The sequence below is a fragment of the Dipteris shenzhenensis genome, chromosome 14 (genome assembly GCF_047967505.1).
Source record: "Dipteris shenzhenensis isolate YYH24624 ecotype China chromosome 14, Dip_SZ_1.0, whole genome shotgun sequence".
NCBI classification, from domain to species: Eukaryota; Viridiplantae; Streptophyta; class Polypodiopsida; order Gleicheniales; family Dipteridaceae; genus Dipteris; species Dipteris shenzhenensis.
Genome location: NC_141609.1, coordinates 50,852,097 through 50,877,223, shown reverse-complemented (window position 1 = coordinate 50,877,223; position 25,127 = coordinate 50,852,097). Strand labels below are relative to the sequence as shown.

The 25,127-nt window shown below is 46.0% G+C and overlaps 1 protein-coding gene across 4 annotated transcripts in view; it reads left to right on the top strand.

Annotated features, from left to right (window-relative positions):
- The window catches only part of LOC147894783 (uncharacterized), an 87,039-nt gene that overhangs the window by 45,560 nt on the left and 16,352 nt on the right, over positions 1 to 25,127 (top strand). For all 4 annotated transcript variants that reach the window (XR_015542113.1, XM_087384860.1, XM_087384861.1 and 1 more), the window contains exon 3: positions 2,347 to 2,416. Coding sequence is in view for 3 of the 4 variants with exons in the window: in XM_087384860.1 (XP_087240986.1) it covers positions 2,347 to 2,416 (70 nt within the window). In the remaining variant the exon portion in view is untranslated. The remainder of the gene's footprint in view (positions 1 to 2,346; positions 2,417 to 25,127) is intronic.

Genomic DNA, 25,127 nt, shown 5'->3' with positions numbered 1-25,127 from the left:
TCTTGCATTTTGTGGGATACTGATCATCCCACTCCTGACTCCTATTCTGTTACGGTGAATCAGGTGGATATGGGCAGTGCTTTTTACAAGCTCAAGTGGGGCCTGTTTGCAGGTGCATGTTTTGAATGTAAGAAGTTTGGTCACATGGCTCCTTAGTGCCCTCTTGTTATATATAAAAGGCCTTTGGAAAATTTGCCTTCTCAGATGCCTACTAAAGAAATGATGGGTCAGCTCGTTCTCAAACAAAAGGGTGTCAAGCCTCTTACTCCAGCTCAGGAAAAAGGCAAGAGACCTGTTGTGTCCAATGGGAATGCCTTTTCCTCTATGCCTTCCACCTCTCAGCCCAAAGGGAAAGATAAAACTTTGCATATGGCAGACTCCCAGGAAAACTGTCGCAGGTAGACGGCCTTTACCTTCTCACACTTGGAATGGTGCATCCTCGACTGGTGGTACTCCTGAAGAAAATTCAGGAGACTCCCCCCAATCTCCCACGCGGTTATAGACGCAAGCGTATATTAAAGAGGTATTACATGGGTAGCTGTGACAACCAGTCGGACTCTCTTTCCCAAAGAAGATATTGTTGGTTTGCTGTCCACTTCTGTCCACTTCTCAACCAGTTGTGATACCTCAGGGCCGGGGTCCGGATCTTGAGGTTGATATGCAGGCCTGATTTCAGTTCTCCCTTTGCTGTACATAATCTGTAAATATGCTGTCAAAACTGTTATGTTTGACACTTAAATGTACAGGGTTTTTGTGATGCTTCTAAATGGAAGACAGTCTGGGGGTATCTCAATCACTTACAACCATGTGGTAGCTTTGCAGGAACATAATCAGCATCTGTATGTGGACAGCATGGTCATTTTCATGGTTATGAGATTTTCTATGCTGGACAGCATTCCTTTTCGGGAGTGGTCTTTTTGATCAGGCATGATCTTCAGCCCTCTGTGGCCTTCAATGATTCACAAGGTAGATGGATGGTTATGCAATGCATTGTATAGGGTGATATCTTTGAATTTGCATTTGTCTATGCTCCTCAATCCTCCCGTCATCGAGGACAGATTTAGGAAGATATACAGAGGTATCCATGGAGGCAATATGCTTTTCTTTGTGGTGACTTCAACAATGCTCCTCAGCCATGGGATAATACATCTGGCCATACACATATGTTGGCTTCTGAGAGGCAGAGCTGGTCAAAATCGTTGTTTGATTTTAATTTTGTTGATCTTTGGACATCATCTTATCCATTGTTGCCTGGGTTTACTTTCCAGCACAATGCTCAATCTACATACAAAGCTAGACTGGACAGGTGGTACAGAGTTGATCCTAAGCACTCTGATACTTTTACTACTACCTTGTCAGTTGATTATGCATTTGTGCATTCTGATCATGCACCTCTATTTTTGAGGGTTTCGCTGCATGACATGCCGGATGGATCGGCTTCCACACAGAAGGCTTCTCATGGTTAACAATAGCTATTTGGATCATGATCTTTTTAAGGCCATGGTGTATGATGCATGTCAACCTCTTTCACCTCAGAGTTTTATTGATACTGATTTTTCACGATAGATTTTGAGAGAGAATGCTCTTGCATTGACTTAGAAGGGCCTTATGCTTTAGACCTTCCTTGTTTCCTTGCCACATGGATCCTTAGTCTGAGTTTTGGCTGAAGATCTAGGTTCAAAACATACATAATTTTAAATGGGGATCAAACATGATTTTGAAACTTAGTCTGTGTACTGAGGGTGCTCTCATAACTTACTGCTGCAAGAGTGAGGCTACAAAGTCTAAAGTTTTAGCATGTTAGACTTTGTAAACTTGAGTTTCATTGTGCATGTGCAGAAGCGTAGTAACACTTCTTTTAAAGGGTGGGTAAAAATACATATGCAATTTTAAAAATTATCGATAACTTAAGATTACCTATAGCTTCAGTTAACTCTAACAGGGCTAAGGGAGCCTGCACATTCTGAGTCTGCAGTTTTTGGTTTATCATACTTCTGAGGTCAGAATTTTTATATTATGTAAACTTTAGGCTCCTTCTGCATAAGTAACAACTTTTTAACTGGCTAAATTTACACAGGTGCAATATATGGCCTCTGGTTTTTTCTTGTTGTGGTGATTGTATTGTGTATCGGGATGCGATACTAATAAAATATCACAAAATTCTAGCAAGTCTTCAGGGACCATGTGTTTCAGTTTTGTTGAACTCATTTTATCAAATTTCTTATGAAATGCTTCGTCTTCAGCTGTATTATATTGTAATGATGTGAACATAAGCTGGTACACTATGGTGGGTCAAATGTGCTAGTATGTGTAACTGTCATTTGATTATGTAAAGCTGGGTTGCAGATCCAAGGCTGATGCTTTAGAAGAAAGATCTGGCACTGACAGCAAGAATGCTAACAGTCTGGCCACCCCTGTAAGTTTCACTACATTGTCTTAATCATCTGCCACTGAACCAGAAACTTATTTCTGGTACAAAACTAGAAATGTGGATAATCTCTATGTTTTCTACCTCATCTTTTTTTGTCTGCCTTACGTACCTGGAGAGAAACTTAGTACGAAGACTTCTGTATAAATGGATGCTCAAGCGTGCGCGGGTGTGTGGATATGTATGTGTGAGAGCATTTGTTTATATCACCCACCATTGGCCTGAGTTTGAAATTGCAATATCTGTCATGTTTTCAGAGTATGAGTTGGGCATGTTCCTAGATTCATCTAGATGTATATTTGGCACAAGATGAGAGACACACATTTGTTGATTGCTTACCCACATGGTAGAGAAACTCAGATGAAAGGATGCAAATGGAGGAATTCACATTGCAGAATAATAGGATGGCTACTCCAGGTGGCTATTTGCTGTGTAGCACTGCAGGTTACTGTAAAAGCAATATAGCTTACATAATTGCAAAATATATCCAGAAGTAAACTCACAAGGAGTAGAAAAAGAATTGTTTGCTCCTTATAGATCCCTCATATAGGAAGGATTACCATTATATAATTAATTTGTTGCTGTTTGTCTCTCTATATGCAAGGCATGGCTGAGCATATGGACATGATCAAATGAGAATGGGCGTGAACAAGTCTTATTGATACTTCATATGTCTATCAAAACTTGAAGGGGTCTCTCCCATTGATACGATCCCTAGGGCCTTACTGATTTTACGAGTTATGGTTGCTCTGATATCCATAGCATTAGATGTCAGCAATAGATGATAGTATGGATGGTGGTGGCATGCATGTTGGTGTCCATATCATCAGGTGTTGTATTAGGCAAGCATGTCAGCCATAGATGAAATAATGGATGATAGTGTCATTGTGACAATGTACACAATGATCCTCCCATACTTCCCTTGTAAGTTGAAAGGTTGAGGAGCTCAAGTCCTTGGCCTTAAGGAGGCGTGAAGCTGCGCCCTGCTCCCGAAGCTCCTCCTCATTGCCATAGCCTCCCCTCCCTCCCATCCAGCCCACCTTCATCGCCCTCGCCACTCCTGCTGCTTCGCCTCCCCCCCCGAGCCCCTCCCTTCGCTACTCCCTCTCCGTCTGCCCCCCGCGCCTTCTCCTCCCCTTCGCGCCTCTCTGCCCCCACCACACACCTCTCTGTCCCCCTCGTCTCCTTCTGCCCCCCCCCCCCCCCGCCTTCTCCTCCATCCCTGCTTCCATTCTGCGTCCCCCCGCGCCTTCTTCACCCCCCTGCCCGGTCCTCCCTCCCCTATGCACTGTTTGATGAGAAAGCACACATAGACAAAGAATTGGCTGAGATAAAGAAACAAGGTGGACAAATGCAAGATGAATTGTGGAAGGAGAAAAGCAAGAGGGATGAATGGGAGAAACAGAGGGCAGCACAGGAATCAGAAAAGATCAGCCTCAAAGATCAAATGCAAGCCACGGGAGCTGAACTACGACGACTAAGAGATACGCAAGGAGCACTTGAAGAGGCATGCAAGGCAATGGAAGAACTGAAATCTGAGAACGAAAAGCTCAAAAAAGATTTGGGAGCCTTGCAGGCCACCATGCAAGGTAAGCATGCTGAATTTAGACAGCAAATCACCAAAGGGGAAGCAGCAATGCTAGATTGGGAAGATGTGCTTAAAAAAGATACAGCAGCCCCCAACAGGCTGTTGCCACCCCCGCCGCCCTCTTCCTCCTCCTCCCTCCTGAGCGCTTCTTCCCCGTCCCCTTCTTTGAGCTGCCCCGCTCCCCACACTTCTTTCTTCACCCCCTCCTCTTCCCGCACGGTCCTTCTCAGCGTTCCTTGCGGTAGTTTTTTTCTTTTCTCTTCTTCCATCCTTTTAGCCTTTGCTTGGAGCTGCTGCAGTAAGGCGGATCAGCTGCCTGTGTTGGGGCTGGGCTGAGTCTCGAGGGTCTTCTTCTAAGCCCCTCAGAGCAAGACCTGAGCAGAGTGCGCTTCTTGAGAAGCCTGGAGGTGTCGTCGTACTCCGGGCTGCTTGCACGTTGCTCGAGTTTAGCTCATTTCTCAGCCTCAGTGCCAGACCGTCTGCAGCGCTAGCGTGTCTTTTTTCCTTTTTCTTTCTTGGAGCTTTGGGTTAATTGTTGACACTTGGAAGAAAGAGAACTTGGTGGCGACTTCTGTCTGGTCAGAAGGGCTCAAATGGCAGGACCTTCAAACCCTACAGCCGTCAAGGTTATTCTCTCTCCCCAAGACAAACAACAGGTCAAGCAAGCAGTTCAATCCCTCATGGACAAAGCAGTAGTGGGCCAGATAGTATTGCTCACCCCTTCCAGGAGCTAGGTCCGTGACTGGCTACAGGCGAGTTTAGCATTAGAGGGGGACCACATCCAGGAGGTCACCATCTATGGATGAGGAGTCTTCCTTCTCCAGCTGTGCTCACCCGACACCACCTAGGCACTAGTTGAGCAAAGCCCCATCTATCTTGGCCCGCAGCTGGTTTTCCTTTTCCTTTGGTACCACTGCTTTACGGTAGAGGACATCGACTCGTCCCACATGTGCCTCACTTTTTGGCGACACTTCATTTTCTAGAACTTCCCAAGGAGTGCAGGCCCATCCTCCCTTCCATTGATGGCAGAGCTTTTGGCACGGTACTGGAGTCCCCCCTAGAGTTAGCCGCATCGGTGGTCACAGATGAGGGGATCCCTAGACGAGGACCCAGAGTCCATCTCGTAGTGGATCCTTCTTGAGATTCTCGAGGGGGGTGAGCTATGTCAGAGGATTGAGATCTCAGGATTACCGGGTCATTGCCTCCGTTGTAGAGAGCATGGACACCTAGCCAGGGATTGTTTCTCGAGGCTTGAGACGACCCCCTCAGCCCCGTAGGATTGTGAGTGAGAGCCGCAGGTGGACATGCACAGCCACCTGCGCAAGCAGCAACAACAGTCTCAGACCCCTAGGTGAGCTCTCCAATGGAAATGGACAAAAGTGCAGCATAAGAAGAAACCTTCCAAAAAGACTCTAAAGAACCGACGAAAGAGAGCCCGTCTTAAAGTGAAGGTGAAAGCTGAGCGCGAGGCAACCTCTCAGTATTAAGGAGACCAGACCATGAAGGAGGACTCTGCCCCCCCTATAGATCCCGTTGGGGAAGGGACACAGGGCACACAAACCACCACTTAGTAGCAAGAGGCCCTAGGAGGTGCGCGGGGCCCCGCTCGACAGGCCGACAGACTCACTTCATCCTCATCCTCGGCTTATTCTTCCACATTAGGGGAGGTTGCCTCCCCCCCCCCCCCGGCCCCCTCCTGACTCCTCTCCGTCGCCACCAGCTGCCCCTCCTTCCGCCCCGGTCCTCCCTCCCTCCCGTCCACTCATTCAACTGTTATCACCCTCACCACCCGTCCCCCTCCCCCTCCTCCCCTCTGACCCGGCAGTCCCTGTCCCCGCCCCCTCATCATCCCGAGTTCCTTCTCAGATTGTGCTCAACCCTCAGCCCACAGGCAAGGGTGCGACCCCGCATGCAAGGGCTTCTTCGTCCTCTCAGAAGCCTAGCTCAGTAGTTTCCCCGAACATGGCTCCGCCTGATCAAGCGGCTCCCCTCCCCCCCCCCCCCCCTTTCTCATCCCTTAGTTTCTAGACGGGCCTCAAGGGGAACTAGCTTGTCCTTCCAGTCCTCACCTCCACTACTCGAGCCTGGGCGTCCTCTTCTGAGGGAGTTTTGGAGGTTGGGGCCTTGGAATTATCTTGAGATTCCGGACTCCTATCATTTGCTGCTGGGGGTGACGCTTTTGGTTTTGCAGCCTTGGAAAGGGAGTTCGATTGGTGCAGTGGGCTCCCACATAGATCCAGCTTGGAGGTTCTAGTTCGCCTCCATAGGGGTGGAGAAGTGAACTCCAACGATGTTTGATGCCATGCTAGGTGATCAATTATCATGCATGATCGACGAGTGGATGGGTCCACAGGTTTGGATCTATGGCTCGCCTATGGTGCCCAAGTTAGTTTTCAGGTGGGATTCGCGCAGGAGAAGCTGATCTGTGGCATGGTAGTATGAGTGATCAGATTGCCACCCGAGGCAAAGCTTGATCAGTCGCACTATTGGCCACTCTACAAGTGTGCTGAGATGTTTCGGGTGGACTTCTCCTTTATGTTGTGGTGAGCACGGAAGGTAGGCATGGAGCTGGTAGCCACTTTGGTACACGAGAGGACAGATATGGAGTATGTGTCTTCCAAACCCCCACCAAAGTCGCAAAAGGGAGTTTTCCTAGAACAAAGTTCCCACTCACAGGCAAGCCTTGTTTCCTACTTCCTGCTCCTCGTGAGTTGGACCATGTTGAGTTGGAACGTGCACAGGCTTCATGACCGTGCTTGTAGTCAGACACAATACTTGATACTTCATCATGAGTTGCAGAGGGCAGTGGTTGGTCGGAAAGTGGACATTATGATTCAGGAGCATATGTTCTTAGCTGCAGACATTGGACGCCGTCATCACCTCTCGCCAGATAGAGGCCCAGAGGTTTGGGCCTCGACAGTAGGTAGGAGCACCTTTGGCCAGTGAAGACAGGATGGGCTTGTGGAAAGACTAGAGAGATTCTACGTAGGGAACTCGCATAGCACAGGGGCGGCTCTACGGGCATCTTGGCAGGTACCACCATGTCACACTACTCCCCAGCGTTACTATTCCTCGAGCAGCCTTGCACCGGACTTTCCCAGATCGGGATCTGCATCCCGGATAGCCTCCTACAGGAGGAGGAGGTACGACATGTAGTGGCTTTGATATGGCAGCGGCCGTCGGCTGACGGGCTAGTTGAGGAATGTGCGGCTTGGGTTGCAGATTCGATCCAGAGGAGCAGTGAGGAGCTTCCCTCACAGGCCTTGCGATAGAGACATGTGCTTTAGGAGCGAGAGAGAGCGTTGAGGTGGGATCTAGCGTCCATAGAGAGACTCAGCGAGCACGACCCAGACTCTCAGTGGCTTCGAGACCGTCACGAGGTTGCGAGACTCATCTTACAGGATACCGAGGCTCGTAGAGTTGAGTTTTTGTATAATTCGTCATGGGCCAGGTGGGTCCAGTAGGGGGACAGATGACCATGCGGTTTTTTCAGACTACCAGGCCATGTTCAGCAGGGACGCAGCTGCAGAGGTTGCAGGATGCCTAGGGACACACGGAGTTTAAGCAGGTCCGTGGACACTGGAGGCTCTGTTCACGAACCAGGAGCTAAGGGTGGCCCTCAAGGCCCTCCCTCCTCAGAAGTGCCCAGGGGAAGATGGCTTGCCTTTGACTTCCTTTCTGAGCTTCTGGGAGCTCATTAGCAAGCCCTTTTGTCTGGCTTGTCAGGAGATCTTTGATTTTGGTTCAGTCCCATAGTCCTTGAGTTGAGGTTGGATATGCCAGGTGAGTCCAGCAGGGGACAGGATGACCATGCAGTTTTTTTAGACTATTGGGCCACACGGTAGTTTGAGCAGGTCCCTGGAGGACCTGTTCACGAACCAGGAGCTCAGGGTGGCCCTCAAGGCCCTCCCTTCTCAGAATTGCCCAGGGGAAGATGGCCTGCCTCTAACTTCCTTTTTGAGCTTCTGGGAGCTCATTAGCAAGCCCTTTTGTCTAGCATGCTAGAATTATTGATAAATTCTACAGTGACCAATGAAAAGTCAATAAGTGGGTTAGGGGCACTTTTACCTCCTTTAGAGGTTTTTTTCCCTAACCACAGTTAGTTCACTAACTACGGTTAGTGAAGGATAAGGTTTGTCACTTAGACAAAACTTCATCCCCCCTTTGTATTGCTTTACTTCATTCTATTGCATATTCGACGTTCAGCTTTCTCTCTCTCTTGCTTCCTGCTCACTCTCCCATTTCTATCATTTGGTATTAGAGCAGCCCATCCTCCGGGCCCAAATCCCTGCTCCCAGCCCGTACATCTGTGCAGCAGCCATCCGTACAATAGTACGGATTCCATACCTGCTCATGATGCCATCAGCTCGTCCGTACACCTGCAACTGCCCGTACCGCATGGAGGCATTCGTATAGTGCCGTACTGCTTGCCATTCCCGTCCGTACAGAGCATAGCGAGTCATTTCCGACCGTACAGGCTGTACATCCGTATTGTGCCTGTCCGTACAGCCACACGTGCAGTGCCGTACCTGCGTCCATACAACGCTTCAGTTTGCACGTGCACTGCCAGTCCGTACAACAGACATTGACCGTACAACTCCTTTGCTATGCTGCCCGTACAGGCCATATCGCATGTGCGACTTGTACTTGCCTCGAAATCTGCAACTCACATCTGTACCTCCGGGCATTTTCGTACATTCCGTACATAGTGTACGGGCTGTTTGTCTAGAAATTTGCGCTGCTGTACGTACATCCAGCAGCAGACTAAAGGTGCAGGTACCTCTATTTTGGAAGCAGATAATCTTCTGTAGGCACATTGCATTTTTTGGGACAAAATTTTAGGGCTTCTGTGCATTCTTGGACAAGTATTGCAGGCAGATTGCAGATTTGTCAAGAATTTGGGGCTTTTGGACTTGTATTGCAATTTTTGCAACATTTGGGGCTTTTAGTCAATTTGCCCTCTTTTGGTTGCAATTTCTAGTAAGAAATTGGGGCTTCTGCAATTGGATTGAAATTTTGCAGTGAAAGGTGCATTTTGAGCCATTGTTTGGCTGTGGATTCAAGTAGGTGCATTTTGAGATGTGGTGTGCTCACTTGCACACATTGGCAGTAGAATTTGGTTCTTTTGCAGATAAATTGCAAATTGGGGCTTTCAGACAATTTGCCCCTTTTTGAGTTGCAATTTCTTGCAAAAATTTGGGGCTTTTTGCTTTACACTACAATTTCTTGCATTTTTGGGGCTTTCAGGCAATTCGTCCTCTTTTGGATGCAATTTCTCTGAAGAAATTGGGACCTTTGGCATTCTGATGCAATTTGGCAGTGTACAAGCATTTTGGTACTGTTGCAGGCAATTTTGGACTCATTTTGAGTGACATTGGAGAGCATTTGCAGGATAATTGAACTGCATTTTGAGCCTTTGATAGGTTGTGATAGTATTTGTCACTGTGGGCAGATTTTTCTTTGCAGATTTTACTCGTGCATTTTACATCCCAAGAAGGGATTTTACTTGTTCAGTTTGCTGTATTTTTTGAGATTCTCTGGTGAAAATGGCTCAGAACAACCCCAATAAGGTGTTAGGAGTACTCACAGAGGAGGATAAGTTGGATGGCACCAACTACTCCTTGTGGAGTATCTTGGTTGGCAAACGTCTTTGGGATTATGTCAATGGAGATGAAGCAAGACCAGATGCAACGGCTACACCTGTCACTCCTATAGCTGGAGGCAGGGGTAGAGGTGCAAATGCAGCACAAGTAGTTGGAGTACCCGCTTCAGGAGCTCCCACAGGAGAGCGGAAAAGATGGGACTCTAGAGATGCACAAGCTCTTTTAGTAATTTCTCTTTCTGTCAAGAGGTTCATTATACCTCATATTCGGTCATGCAAGACATCTATGGCAGCTTGGGAGATACTAGAGAGTATGTTTACAGCAAGAAATGATGCCAGAGTTACCTTTATGAAGAGAGAGCTTTTCCATACGCATATGGACGAGGGAGATTCCATGAATTCTCACCTCACAAAGCTTCAGGACTTAAGGGAACAATTGCTGAATATTGATGAAGTCATTCCAGATTCAAAGATGATCACCACTACTCTGAACTCTCTTCTTGAGTCTTATCTCGGTTTCCACACCTCACTGAATTTGTCATTGAGGGGGGGCAGCAATCCTCTCTCTTTTCACGAGTTGGTAGGACTTCTATTGTAGGAGGAGCAGACACGCAAAAATATGGCAACCCGGACTGGCGAGCATGCCATGCTTTCCAAGTTCAAGCCCAAGGGTAAAGGGTAGCAAAAGACACATGCCAATCAGCCCACAAATCAGCATAAAGCTGATTCAGGACAGCCCTCTTATAAGGCAAAGGGTGATACAAATAAGCAGAAAAAGAAGGGCATCTGTCATTATTGCAAGAAGCCAGGTCATTATATTGGAGAATGCAAGAAGCGCATAGCCAAAGAGAAGAAAAGGGATTCCGGTATGGCTGTGTCAGATGCATTAGCTCCACATTCTCATGATGGGGAGATGTTGTAGCCAACTTTGTGGAAGAGCACTATGCCTTTCTGTCTCTCACTTCCGATTTTTCAGTGGGTAGTTCAGATGCTACAGCCACTAATGATGATGACCCATATGCTTTCTTGACTTGCAGCTATGATCCTTCAAAGGATGCATGCTCTCTTAGTGTCGATGAGACACTTCATACTTGGTATTTTGACAGTGGTGCTTCAAAGCACATCACTTCCAAGGAGAGTCTGTTTGTATCTCTGCATCCTCCACCCACAAAAAAGAAGGTAACTAGTGCGAATAATTCTTCTTATTCAGTATGTGGAGTGGGAGACATTATTCTCACATCCACTGATGGCACAGATTTCAGAATTTCAGATGTTCTCTATGTGCCAGGGATAAAGAAGAATTTGCTTTTAGTGTCCTTACTCAATAGAGGAGGATTTCAGGTTGTTTTTGATGATAAGTGGTGCAGTCAGAGACAAAGAGAATGACTATGCTTTGATGTTGTTTGGCACTTTGTATCGGGGTCTTTTTCAGCTTGATCTATATGAAAAAAGATCTGATCTTGCATTATCAGCTAGCACTTCCACTGCTGCGATGCAGAATGCAGAGTTATGGCATGCCAGGTATGGGCACATGAGCTATGGCAGCTTAATGACACTTTAGAGGCGTGATATGGTTGATGCATTGCCTCCTTTGTAGTCGTCGCCTCCTCATGCATGTGAAGGTTGCATCCTTGGCAAGATGCATAGACTTCCCTTCAAGACGGATGGTGTAGTGAAAGCTACACGGATAGGCTAGACAAAAGGGCTTCGTAATGAGCTCCGAGAAGCTCAGAAAGGAAGTTGGAGGCAGGCCATCATCCCCTCGGCAATTCTGAGGAGGGAGGGCCTTGAGGGCCACCTTGAGCTCCTGGTTCGTGAACAGAGCCTCTAGGGACCTGTTCAAACTCCGTGTGACCACTATAGGAACCTTGTTCCAGACTGCCTCGCGTGCTATAAGTGCCTCAGGGGACGCCACCTCTGCCTGAAACAACTATTGATAGAAAGATGTGGTCATCTCAAGGATCTCATGTGGGTCTAGTGCATCTGTCCCTAGCCATTCCACAACCTATGCAGCTACGTCCCTGCTCAACATGGCTTGGTAGTCTGAAAAAACTGCATGGTCATACTGTCCCCCTGTTGGACCCACCTGGCATATCCAACTTCAACTCAAGGACTGCAGGAGTTAACCAAAATCAAAGATCTCCTGATCGGCTATGATAGAAATGGGAGAGTGAGCAGGAAGCAAGAGAGAGAGAGCTGAGCGTCAAATATGCAATAGAATGAAGTAAAGCAATACAAAGGGGGGATGAGGTTTTGTCCAAGTGACAAACCTTATCCTTCACTAACCGTAGTTAGTGAACTAACTGTGGTTAGGGGGGAAAACCTCTAAAGGAGGGAAGAGTACCCCTAACCCACTTATTGACTTTACATTGGTCACTCCCTAGAATTTATCAATAATTCTAACACCCCCCTGCAGTGCCAGTGTCATGTACAAGGAAATGATCAATCACCAAAAGGAGATAAGTTCAGGGCACTGCGAAATGCCTCAAACTTCTCACGTAAAAGTGCTTTGGTGAAGATGTCAGCAACATTGTCATGTGTTGACACATAGATTATTCTGATCTCTCCTGCATGCAACTTCTCTCTGACATAGTGATAGTGAACCTCAATGTGCTTCGTGTGAGCATGAAACACAGGATTCTTTGCTACTGCTATAGCACTCTGACTATCAGTGAGAATCGGAGAAGGACCCTCCATTGAGAGATGAAGATCAGCAAGGAAACGACGCAGCCAAACACATTCAGCTGTCGCTGTGAAAGCTGCCCTATACTCAGCTTCACATAGATTATTCTGATCTCTCCTGCATGCAACTTCTCTCTGACACATAGATTATTCTGATCTCTCCTGCATGCAACTTCTCTCTGACATAGTGATAGTGAACCTCAATGTGCTTCGTGTGAGCATGAAACATAGGATTCTTTGCTACTGCTATAGCACTCTGACTATCAGTGTGTGTGTGTGTGTGGTGTGTGTGTGAGCGGTGGAGGAGCTGAGGAGCACGACCGTGCCATCCCCGCGACCTTGTCAGAGTCTGGTGACCTTCAGCCACCGTCGCGACCTTTGCAGTCTCCCATACCACCTGTACGGCTACCCGTACAGGTCGTACGGCTGTAGAGGTTTCCAGCCTGCCTCAGCTGTTCCGTACAAGCTCGCATCTGCTGCCGCTCTTCCGTACCTATTGTACAGTCCTCTCGGTGTGTGTGCACTGTTTGCAGTATCTTTGCGTGATTTCAGTGAGGTGAATGCCGTTCTGCATTTCGTCCTCGCCAGGAACCCTGCGCAGCTTTCGTCCGTACATCTGTACGGTCGCCGTACGGCGTCCGTACGTCTGTACAATTCCGTACCAGCTTGGTTTTCCCGTACAGTCAGACTCCCCCCCGTGCAGCCCGTATATATTACAGCACAGCTCATCGTCGTCCGTATAGTTTAGTACGTCTTGCCGTACAAGTTTTGGGGTTTTTTTGCTCCGGTGTCTTCCCTAGCAGTCCTGTGTCTTCTGCCAAAATCTTACCTATCCCTCTGCTCTCTCCTTACCAGCTATACTCTTCTTCTCCTCTCTTGCGGGCTTCCTGTGAATATTTCTTTGGGACTGGTTTTTTTGGCTTTCATTACCCTTTTACAGGTACTTCATTTCTCAAGCTCCCTTTCTTGCAAAGTCATGACAGAGTATTCATATGAAAAAACGTTTCAAAAGGAGCGCTCGGCTCCCTGCAAGAAGCAAAAGCAGGTTGAGGGTCAGCATGACCCGATGCTTGATACTCTTGAGGCTCAACTGGTATATGATGTAATGCATGAAGGATTTGCAAATACGAGAAAAGAGTGGAAAGACTCGGTTCCTTCAGTTGGCCTCATGGTTGAGGTCGATGAAATTGTGGATCCAGTCAGAGAATATGCCAAGAATGCAGTCATATTATTTTTTCCAGGCCGGATGCCACCTGCTGCAGAGATAGGCAACTGGCTGACACGCACATTGGCTGGCTCTTTTGTTCGTAAAGTACACTATGCAGCCAGGGGCTTTTTTGAGGTTATCATGGTGGATGAGATCCACAGACAAATGCTTTTGGAACATTCACCTCTCTTTTTTGGGCAGCAAATGGTGCATGTCTTGCCATGGTCTCCCACAAGGGACTTTCAGGCTTTAATCCGACACAGATGCCCGGTTTGGGTTGAAGTTGTTGATTTCCCCCAATGTATGGCCTCACTTTTGCCTAAAATTGCAGCATCTTTAGGTAAAGTGGTCTGCCCACCACGGCCAAATGGCAACTCAAACAGATTTTGTATTCTCTGGGATACTGATAATCCCACACCGGACTCTTATTTGGTCACGGTGAATAATGTGAACATGGGAAGTGCCTTTTATAAACTCAAATGGGGTTTATTTGCAGGGGCCTGTTTTGAATGCAAAAAGTTTGGACACATGGCTTCACAGTGTCCAATGAATCAACATAAAATGCCTCGTGCCACTTTGCCAGTTCACATGCCTACTAAAGATGCTCCTACTCCAGTTGCCAACAAAAATAAAAGCAGTAGACAGCCTTCTGGGAGTCGGGATAAAGGCAAAGCTCCAGTGGCTCCCAATGGAAATCTCACTTCACATTCACCTCTTGCTATTCAATCCTCGACCAAAGGACAGCAACCTTCAACTGATGGCTGGCAAAGTCCAAGAAAAGTTATTTCTGCTCGAAGAATTCCACCCCCCCGCACTTGGAATGGTGCATCTTCTAGCGGAAATACCCCAGAGATAAATACAGGAATTGGGATTACATGGGCTGCAGTAACAGCCAGCAGACAGCCAGCAGAACACTCTTCCCTGAAGAAGAGGTTGCTGCTTTGCTGTCTACTTCTCAGGCGGCTACTTCTTCTCAGGGGCGAGGCCTCGACCTTGAGATAGAAATGCAAGGCTGACCTCATAAATTTTGCTGCTGTACATAGTTGTTACATTACTATAAATACCTGTATATATGACTGCTCACATCAAATGTTTTACACTCAATGTCCAGGGCATGTGTGATAGTAGGAAATGGAAATTTGTGTGGCTGTACATCAACAGCTTTCAGCGTGACATAGTGGCATTACAAGAACACAACCAACATATTTATGCAGGCAAGACAGGACACTACTGTGGATATGATATTTTCTATGCTGGGGAGCACTCTTTCTCAGGGGTTGTCCTTCTGATCAAACATGAGCTTCAACTAGTCATTGCATTAAATGACAACAAAGGCAGATGGCTTGTTCTCCAATGCATTATTAGAGGAGAGGTGTTTGAATTTGCTTCAGTTTATGCACCTCAGTCCTCTAGAGAAAGAACTGCAATTTGGGATGCCATGTAACAATATCCGTGGAGATATCATGCCTAACATATGTGGGGATTTCAATAATGCTCCACAACATGGAGACAACACCTCCAGACATGACCATATGTTTTCTCTTGAAAGGTATGCATGGTCTCAACTACTTTTGCATCTGGATCTGGTTGACCTTTGGAAGGAATTGCAGCCTTTGTCACCGGGCTACACTTTTCAACATAATGCTCTTTCCGCTTATCAGGCATGTCTGGATCGATGGTATAGTGTCGCTCCCCAATAAAATGGGAAGTTCACATGCAAAATGTGGATTGACTATGCCTTTGTGCATTCAGACCATGCACCACTATGGCTGCGGTTATCTTTTCATAATATGCTAGATGATAGATTGCCACAAAGGAGACATCTAATCATAAACAATAGTTATTTGCAACATGCTGATTTCAAGGCAATGGTTACTGAAGCAGCTCATTGTCTTTTCTCTAGCAGCCATCTCATGTTGATGGTGCGTGGGATTCTTTTATTTCTAAAATGCAAGTGGTGATTAGAGCTTATGGCAAGTCTTACATGAAGACTCTGAGGGAAACCATTGCTTAGGCCAAATCTACTTGTCAAGACCTCACTGAACTCAGTCATCATCGTTCGTTGTCCATGCATGAGCAAACAACACTATGCCAGGCCAGACATTGTCTTAAACTAAATGATAACAGGAAACTGGCAAAATGGGAGACTAGAGCAAGACAAAGAGCCTTTACAGATAAAGGTTGCTCTTCCAAAGATTTTTTCAAGTTTACATCAGAGGAGAATCAAAACAGAAATTTGCAGAGTGCTTATGCCCGATGGATCATGCACTACTTCACGGTCATAGCTTGCTTCTGTTTGTGTGCATCATTTCTCTCAGCAATTTGGCTCTGCAGCTCCTCCCTCGCAAGAGATTTTGCTTGCACTTAATTTACTGTTGCAACATGTTTCTCCTATCATTTCCCCTACTCAAGCTTTGGAATTGGAGGAACCCTTTACTGAGAGGGAACTGTCAGATGCAATCAAATCATGTGGTAGATGGAAATCCCCAGGATGGGATGGTTTAACAGTCGAGTTTTTTCTAGCATACTGGCCTATTTTGAAGCATTCATTGCTATATATGGTGAATGCTGTGTGGCAAAATCAGAAAATGCCGGACACATGGAAGAGAGGTCTTGTTAAATTCCTTCCCAAAAAACAAATTTGTGAGTCTTTGGCAGATTGGAGACCTATCACTCTTATGCCCGTAATTTACAAAGTCACTACGAAAATGATTGTTGATCGGCTAAAGGGGTTTTTACATGATGGGTTGCATCCTGCTCAATATGGCTTTGTCCCGCGTAGGCATATCACAGATAACATTGCTAATGCCTACATTGGAATTGAATATGCCAAATACACATAGCAGGATGTTTTGTTATTGCAAGTTGATATTGCCAAAGCCTTTGATACTGTTCAGTGGGATTTTATTTCATCGACTATGCAGGCATTGGGTTTTGGCACAAAAATGCAGCATCCTTTCAGGAGATATTTCTCCATCCTGGACTCTTGCTTGCTCTGTCAGGCAAGGATGTCCCCTGAGTGCTTTACTTTTTGCCATAGCCACTCATCCACTGCTTCAATATCTGGATCACCTCTTGGACACTGACCAGTTGCACGGTTTGGAGATTCTTGGCATTCGCAGCATGATTGCTCAGGCATATGCTGATGATTCATTCTCTACTCCAAAAAATACTCGGGCTGATCTGTCCATGATTATGCATGCTCTTTCTACATATGGATTGGCTGCTGGCCTTTGGGTAAATTTTCAGAAATCAAAATTGCTGCCGTTACATGCACAGGAATGGCACAACCTTCTGTGGCCCAGGGAAATTGTCCCCACTTCTCAATTCATTCGACATCTTGGTTATCCTCTAGGATGGGGACTCACCCGTTCACAACAAACTGATTGGGTGCTAGTAAAGTTAAGGGCAAAACTTGAATATTGGAAGCTTGCAACTTGGCCATTACATGTTCGTCTGCGAATTACACAATCCATTTTGATAGCATACATACAATTTTATCTGCCTCTCACTATGTTCACTAAGGCAGATCTGGTTTCATTTATGTCAGCTATCATGGAAATTTTCTGGCGTTCAAAACATGGCAAGAAAAGTCTCAGATTACTCTCTATGCATCATCTCTGTTCTCCAAAGATGCACGGGGGTCTGAACATTCTCAATATCTGTGGCGGATGTACTTCAGGATGATGGCACAATTTTATCTTTTTCTATGGCTGCTCGCAAATATGGCTTGGGAGCTCATTATCGTCCTTTATGGCATACAATTTCAGCAATGCTCCAACTGTACTTGCCGGTACCTCATTTGGAACTTCAGAATCGGCTTGAGGATTGGATTTTACGCTCTCCTTCCTTATACACGCCCGTCCTTTAAAGCTCTCACATATCACAGTGTCATCAATGTATAAAGTGTTATTACCTCCACCTTGGATTTCCCACAGAGCAAATACTGTTTGGCATATGGATCGTCCAATGAAGTGGTGGAGAAAAAGGCTGCGTCTCCTTTGGCATTACAAAGTCCCTCTTCGACAATAGCTTTTCCTATGGCGAGTTCTCCTTGGCATTTTTCCATCCGGACAGTTACTCGCACACAGACATATTGCTTCAGTTGTTTATCACAGATGCGAGCACTCTACTGAATCAGTGTTTCACATCTTTTGGTCCTGTCCAAATACTTCTAATCTCATTGCTCCTGTCCAAATACTTCTAATCTCATTGCTCTCATCAGACAGAGGCTTCGACAGCGATTTCCTACTGTTACTTTTGGCAGATTTTTCTGGTTGTTTGGCTTTCATCCAAAGAGACAGGGTTTTGATTTATTTTTTGTATGGGTGCGCTATTGGACCCTATGGACTTTATGGATGGACATAAATCATAGAGTCTTTGGTGATCCACGATTTTCATCCTTTCTTTTTTTCAAACGATCTCTGCAACAATCATTCTACGATTGTTTTCAGACTCGTTTGATTGATCAGGATGTGTATACAGCTTATACTGAGATCTTTAGTTGAGTAGTAGCTACTTCGTTTTTGAAGTAACTATGAATGTAATTATTCTACAGAAATAAAAGATTTCTTCCCACAAAAAGAAAAAAAAGAGAATCGGAGAAGGACCCTCCATTGAGAGATGAAGATCAGCAAGTAAACGACGTAGCCAAACACATTCAACTGTCGCTGTGAAAGCTGCCCTATACTCAGCTTCACATGAGGAAGTAGCCACAGTAGATTGCTTCTTGCTTAACCAAGAAATGCAAGCTTTGCCCAAAAAGAAACAATTACCACTTGTGCACTGCCTAGTGTCATAGTCTCATCTGAATCCCTGTAAGCATGCCTCTGCAAGTCACCCCCCTGGGAAACATCGAGCCATAAGACTTTGTGCCTTGCAAGTAACGAAAGATGTGTCTTACAGCCTGCCAATGTGTTGTCTTTGGGCTGTGCATATACCTGCTCACCTGAGATACTGCAAACTGAAGATCAGGCTGTGTATTGCACAGATATATGAGGCATCCAACCGCCTGACTGTAGAGTGTGGCATCTACAAATTCTCCTGCATCATACATTGTAAGCCTCAGCCCTGGCTCCATGGGAGTAGCTATAGGTTTGCAATCTTCATCCTGAATCTATCCAAGAGTTTTTGAACATAATTGGATTGAGACATAATGATACCGTGTCTCTCTTGAATGAATTGGATCCCCAAATAATAATGTAACATGCCCAAATCCGACATGTCAAAAGTGGCTCTCAATTCAGCCTTGAAATCTGCAATTTTATCACCATTTGGCCCTGTGAGGAGTAAGTAGGTCATCTACATAAAGAATGATGACCAAGATTTCCCCCCAGTTTTTCTTGATGTAGAGGGTGCTTTCAGTTGAACTATTGCTGAAACCCTTGCGAGACAGAAAGGCATCTATCTTTGCATACCAAGCACGGGGAGCCTATTGCTTTATTCAGCTTGCATACCTTACGTGCATCATCTGATACCACAAAGCCTAGAGGTGGTTTCACATACACCTCTTCCAACAAGTCTCCATTTAAAAATGCTGTTCTTATGTCCATCTGATGGACTTTCCAATCCAAATGTGCAACCATGCCAATAACAGTTCTTATGGTTGTCGTTCTGGATGTAGGAGCGAATGTCTCCTCATAATCAATGCCCTTTTGCTGAGCATATCATTTGGCAACCAGCCTTGCTTTGTACTTGTCAATGGACCCATCCCTTGCGTGCCTTACGGCACTATGAGTCCTAACAGGCAATGGAGCCTCAAGCCTACTCTCCCTGAGAGTCTGAAGCAACCAATTCGGGATTGTTTTGGCTATGTGTATCTCTTGAATTTCTTGTCTGACAGCAGGAGATCTTTGATTTTGGTTCACTCTCGCAGTCCTTGAGTTGAGGCTGGATATGCCAGGTGGGTCTAGCAGGGGGAGAGGATGACCATGCAGTTTTTTCAGATTACCGGGCCATGTAGTAGGACGGAGTTGCAGAGGTTGGGGGATGCCTAGGGACAGATGCACTTAGACCCATGGGAGATCCTTGAGATGACCACAGCTTTCTATTGACAGTTGTTTCAAGCAGAGGTGGCGTCCCCTAAGGCACTTATAGCACGTGAGGCAATCTGGGATTAGGTTCCTATAGTGGTCACACGGAGTTTGAGCAGGTCCCTGGAGGCTATGTTCATGAACAAGGAGCTTAGGGTGGTCCTCAAGGTCCTTCCTCATCAGAAGTGCCCAGGGGAAGATGGCCCGCCTCCGACTTCCTTTCTGAGCTTCTGGGAGCTCATTAGCAGGCCTTTTTGTCTGGCCTGCTAGGAGATCTTTGATTTTGGTTCACTCCTGCAGTTCTTGAGTTGAGGCTGGATATGCCTGATCCCGAAAGGGGGAGATAGATCAAACATTCGTTAGAGTGGAGATCGATCACGCTTTTGGATACCGCATACAAGATCTTGGCCAAGGTCTTGAGCTTGCAGTTGCGGCCACACCTTGCGGCCATAATCATGACATTGATTGTGCAGGAGAGGAGCATTCTGGACAACATTTTTACTTTCTAGGAGGTAGTGGATTGGGCCAGGGAGGAGTCACGGCTTGGAGGAGTCACGGCCTCTCACCTCTTCTCTTGGATTTCAAGAAGGCCTATGAGAGGGTGGAGTGGTCGTTTCTAGAGGTCACGATGCGGAGGCTAGGCTTCACAGACAGGGGGATTAGAGGGGTGTCGGCTCTATACGCGGGGAGCTCCAATCAGGTGATGATTGAGGACCCACATGGGAGACCTTTTCTCTTTCACGCTTGGCTCGCCAGGGCTGTCCTCTTACCCCCTTTCTCTTCTTTTGTGTAGTGGAGGCTTTGGGCTACTTCCTTCGCTTCCGGTCAGCTAGGCTCATGGGGATGCAGCTTCCATTAGACTGGAGGAGGAGCTGTTAGACTTGGAGTTTGCTGACAACACAGCCTTGTTTGTCGAGGGCACCATATCGAGCCTAGAGGCGGTTAGGGGAGCTCTAGCCATCTACTGTGAGGCTACTTACTGTGGATACCAGCTGAGGTATTGATGGAGATGAAGTACATTTGTGTAACACTCCTTGAATAATTTCCTGATTTCCTTTCTCTTCCATATCATTATTTTTCCTTTCTAGAGCTGCAATTCTAAGCTTGAGATTCCGAATTTCTTTGCTGCATATAATAAATGTGCTCTTGCGGGTTTGTCATGCTCACCATTTTCTTGTGCTGTAGAAATGTCTTTGCATATGGACAGGGTGTCTTTGAGAGAATGCAAGGGGAGGGGGAAGGGCGTTGACGAAGCTGAAGATTTTGTATAAAAGGATGCTCAAGTATGTCTGGGTGTGTGGGTTTGTATGTGTGAGAGCTTATTTTTATACTATGGTCTACACCCACTGTTGGGCGCTAATGACGTCAGTGGGGATGTCATAGGAGCTAGTCCTTGCTATGCGTGATGGAGTTTATGGTTTTCAATCTTATGAGTGACTATCGTGAGATTGAAAGTGCACTATGTTGTGTTTTTAGAGGATGAGGTTGGGAATGTTCCTGGATTCATCTAGGTATATGAGCTAGGTTGGAGACAGCTCCTCAGATATCCAAATTCTTGTACCCTTCAGTTTGCATGTCTGTCGGAGAATATTTTCTCTAGCTGCCCTGTCATTGAAACAAATCTGCGCTTGTGTTCCTTTTTGAGTAATATTACCTATGGCATTTTCATCCCATTCAATATGTGGTATTTCTTTTTGAAGGCATATGATTTAATCCTCCGTGTACCCCTCTTCATCTCCAAGGCAGCCATTCTACAGTCCCCGGATGCAAAAAATCATCTTGTTCTTTGCCATGCTTTCCTGTTCCTTGACTTCCATGTAAAGGTCGACTTTGTTAACTTTATTGCTAACATTTGCTGCCATCTCGTGCTTTTGATAGAACATACCTGAGTTTGCGATACCTTTTGGATAATTACCTGCTTTCCCTTCCCTTCCATATCACAGTTTTTTCTTTGTAGAGCTGCAATTCTAAGACTGAGCTCACAAGTTTCCTGCTGCAAATAATAAATGTGCTCTTGTGGGTCTTTCATGCTAACCCTTTTCCTGTGTTGTAGATATGTCTTTGCATACGGAGAGGTTTGAGAAAATGTATGGGAGGGTGACAAGGTTGCAACACCAGAGAATGATGGCTTGCTTGGGGTGGAGGCAAAGGTTTTCACCTTAGAAAACTCTATGACTTTGGCCTGTGCTAAGAAACCCCTCTGCTGAGACTAACCCCCAAGCTGAGAAGAAAAGAAAGAAAAGATATGTTAACGTTTGCAGAAGCCCTCATGGGGCTGTGAGACAGAAGTACACATCCAGAAAGGGAAGCCCTTACATCTTTGAGTGTTAGAGAGAGTTGAGGAGTGCACAGGGCATGGCCTTCATTACATCATTTTTAGACTGAGAGTCTTTGGGTCTGGATAAACAACCCATTTTACCTCCTTTCGAGCTTCTTTTACTTTTGTTAGCTTTGCATTTCTTGCCTTGAGTTGAGTGGGAATGAGCTCCTGTGAAATCCCATTTTCTAGTATCTCTCAACTTGTTGGTTTGTCTTGCTGTCTTGTCTTGAAAGATTACTCTTGCCTGTGCCCCCTTTTGGTTGACAAAATCCATTTGTTTTGGATCCCATTCAATCTGGGGAATTGTCTTCTTGAGATGTTCAATCTTTGTTTCTGTACATCCACTTGCTAGAGTCCAGCCCTCGGGCAGCCAGCCTATGCATGTAATCCGGTTATTTCTAGGCTTGGTTTCTTGCTCTTTTACCTCCTCATAGACATCACATCTGTTGATCTTTTTATTCACAGTTGATGTGAATTCCTGTTTAATAGACTGGATCTGAATGGTAACCAATTCTTGTACCTTGGTCACAAGTTGTGGTGCCGGTTGTTATGCTCTAGCTGAGATAGCATGACCTCGGAAAGATCTGTGGGCATTTTCTCTTAGATGACCGACTTCTGTGATATTTTATGTGCGTAAAGTAAATGGTCAAGGGAAGTAACTGCCAAGGTCCTAGGTGAGGGTGTATTGGCATCGACTAGGTGGTTCTGAGTGCTCAGGCCTAGGTGCACCTAAATGTGTAATAATGCCAAGGGGCAAATGTTTAGATTGTGCCCCAAGAGAGGGGTAAATGGTGTACCAAGCTAAAGGTCTAGAATGATGACATGTGGCAGAGGGAACCATCTAGGGAACTGAGGGCTTGTGGATAAGCATGAATGAAGAAAATTACGTATCTTTTGATGCTTGCAGTCTAGAAGAGAGGCTGATGCCATCGCCTGTGATATTATATTGCCTGTAATTCGACGGAACGGTAAGAATAGACAAGTGGGACGTATCATTTGGTATCAGAGCTTGCAGGTTGAACGAGGGGACTGCGTACGAAGAGAGTGCAGAACATCTGGGTAGCACGGAGACGAGCTGTCTACGTGAAACTATTGGTTTACGGTTAGCTTAGAGCCAGGGAACGGTGGCGCGTGAGACTGATTCTACGGGCAGACCCTTCGACGCGATAAGCGGTGCTGGGTGAAACACCTGTGAAATCAGCGGAGTATGCTGGCGACGGGCTCTGACGGGCTCTTGGCGACGACACCCTTTGGACTCTTGCTTAGGATCTCGGTGTCCCCTGGGAGGATATCCAGTCTGCTAATGGCCTCGAAGATCACTTCATTTATTTGGGTGACGTCCTCAAAGTCCTGATCCCAGTTGTGCCATCCCGTCGGAATTTTTTGCAGCCACTGAGAACACAACCTTGGATAGTGAGGCCTGGCGACACGGCTTGGGATATCTGCAAAAAAAAAAAAAAAAGGGCATACCATTGGAGGATCTGCTGAGCGCCAACCCGTCGCTTCCCGAAGTGTTGTTTGTTGGAGAGGTATTACAGGTACCGGAAGATCCGGACAGAGACTTGAAATTCAAGGTCTCAGCGCTGCAGGATTAAGATGTGTAAACAGTTAGGTGAAGGGTTGCGCATCTGGAAGGTGAGCGCAGAGAGCTGCTTCCGTTGATGGAGTGGCTGAGCCGTTGATGAATTCGCAACAGGAGTAGCGCCGATGATGCGTGGGATGTAGGATATGGTCACGTAAATAGCCCGTGAGCACTGAGGCTGATTCCAAAAGAGAGAAGCGAATAGCTGGGTGAGTGCCTTGGTTGGTGGCGCAGATTTTCGAGGCTTGGCAGAAGAAATAAGTCGAGACATCTCCGTTACGTGGAGTTTCCAGGGAGCAGTTCTTTTCCCTTCTATACAAATTTTCAATTTGTAGTTTATTATTCCTGTACAGCAAAGGGGAATCTGAAGTGAAAAAAAAAAAGAAAGTGGCTGCGATACTGACTTGGCCAATCTCTCAGAGTTTGACTGCTTTTTTTTGCGATCATTCTTGGGATTTGTCCAATTTTATCGAAGGCATATCAAAGGATATTCCGAAATAGTATCGCCATTGACTGATCTGAGCTCAGATAAAGTACCTTTTATATGGGGACAGAATCAACAAGAAAGTTTTAACACCATAAAACAAGTTGTGGTCTCAAGACCGCTGTTAAAAATAGTTAGAAACCGTTGTTCCTTGAAACCGATGCAAGTGGCATTGCGGTAGGAGCAGTTCTCCTCCAAGAGGGAAGGCTAGTAGCCTTTGAAAGCAAGAAGCTTTCTCCCTCTCAAAGGAATTGACCAACTCATGAATTAGAGTTGTATGCTGTTGTCCATGCTTTGAAAACATGGAGACATTATTTGTATGGATCAGAGTTTTATGTGGATGTTGATCATGATACTCTAAAACATTTTTGTAAACAACCTGACTTGAGAGGCTGCTAAGCTAGGTGGGCAGAGCTCATGCAGGAGTTTAATTTGACGATTCGGTACCGAAGAGGTAAGGATAATAAAGTTGCTGATGCGTTGTCACGCATTATGCATAACCTGAGTTTCACGGTGTTAGAGAGTGCTCTAATGGCTGAGATTAGAGAAACTCAAAAGGTGGACGAGTTCGTCCAGAGCCTATCGCCTAAGGCTCATGTGTTAAAACCCGGGGAAAATGATAACTTGGTATCTAGAAAAGGCCAAACTTATGCAAGATATGCCATAAGGGATGGTATGCTGAAAAGGAATGGCAAGGTAGTAGCACCTAATCAGAATGATCTCAGGCAAAGAGTCATTCGACAATGCCATGATAGCCCATGTGTGGGACATCCAGGAGTCGAGAAGACATATGATCTCGTGAAGCGAGATTTCTTTTGGCCAAAGATGAAAAAGCATATTCATGTGTCTGACACTATGAATTTGGGTAATCCATGCAGACAAAATATATGTCTAATAAACAAATCCGCCACTTGCGGGGCACTAACAGATTCTCTAGTTGGAATGAAGTGAGCCATCTTGGTAAGACAATCAACCACCACAAGGATAGAATCATATCCACCTTGTGTCGTAGGCAGCCCTACAATAAAGTCCATGAAAATGCTCTCCCACTTACTTAGTGGTATCTCCAAGGGCTGTAAAAGGCCGGGTGGCTTCACCCGTTCTGCCTTACTTACCTGACACGAAAAACAACGTGTCACATATTGAGATGTGAAATTTACCGGTCATTTTTGGACTGCGGTATTTAAGACACTAAGGACTGA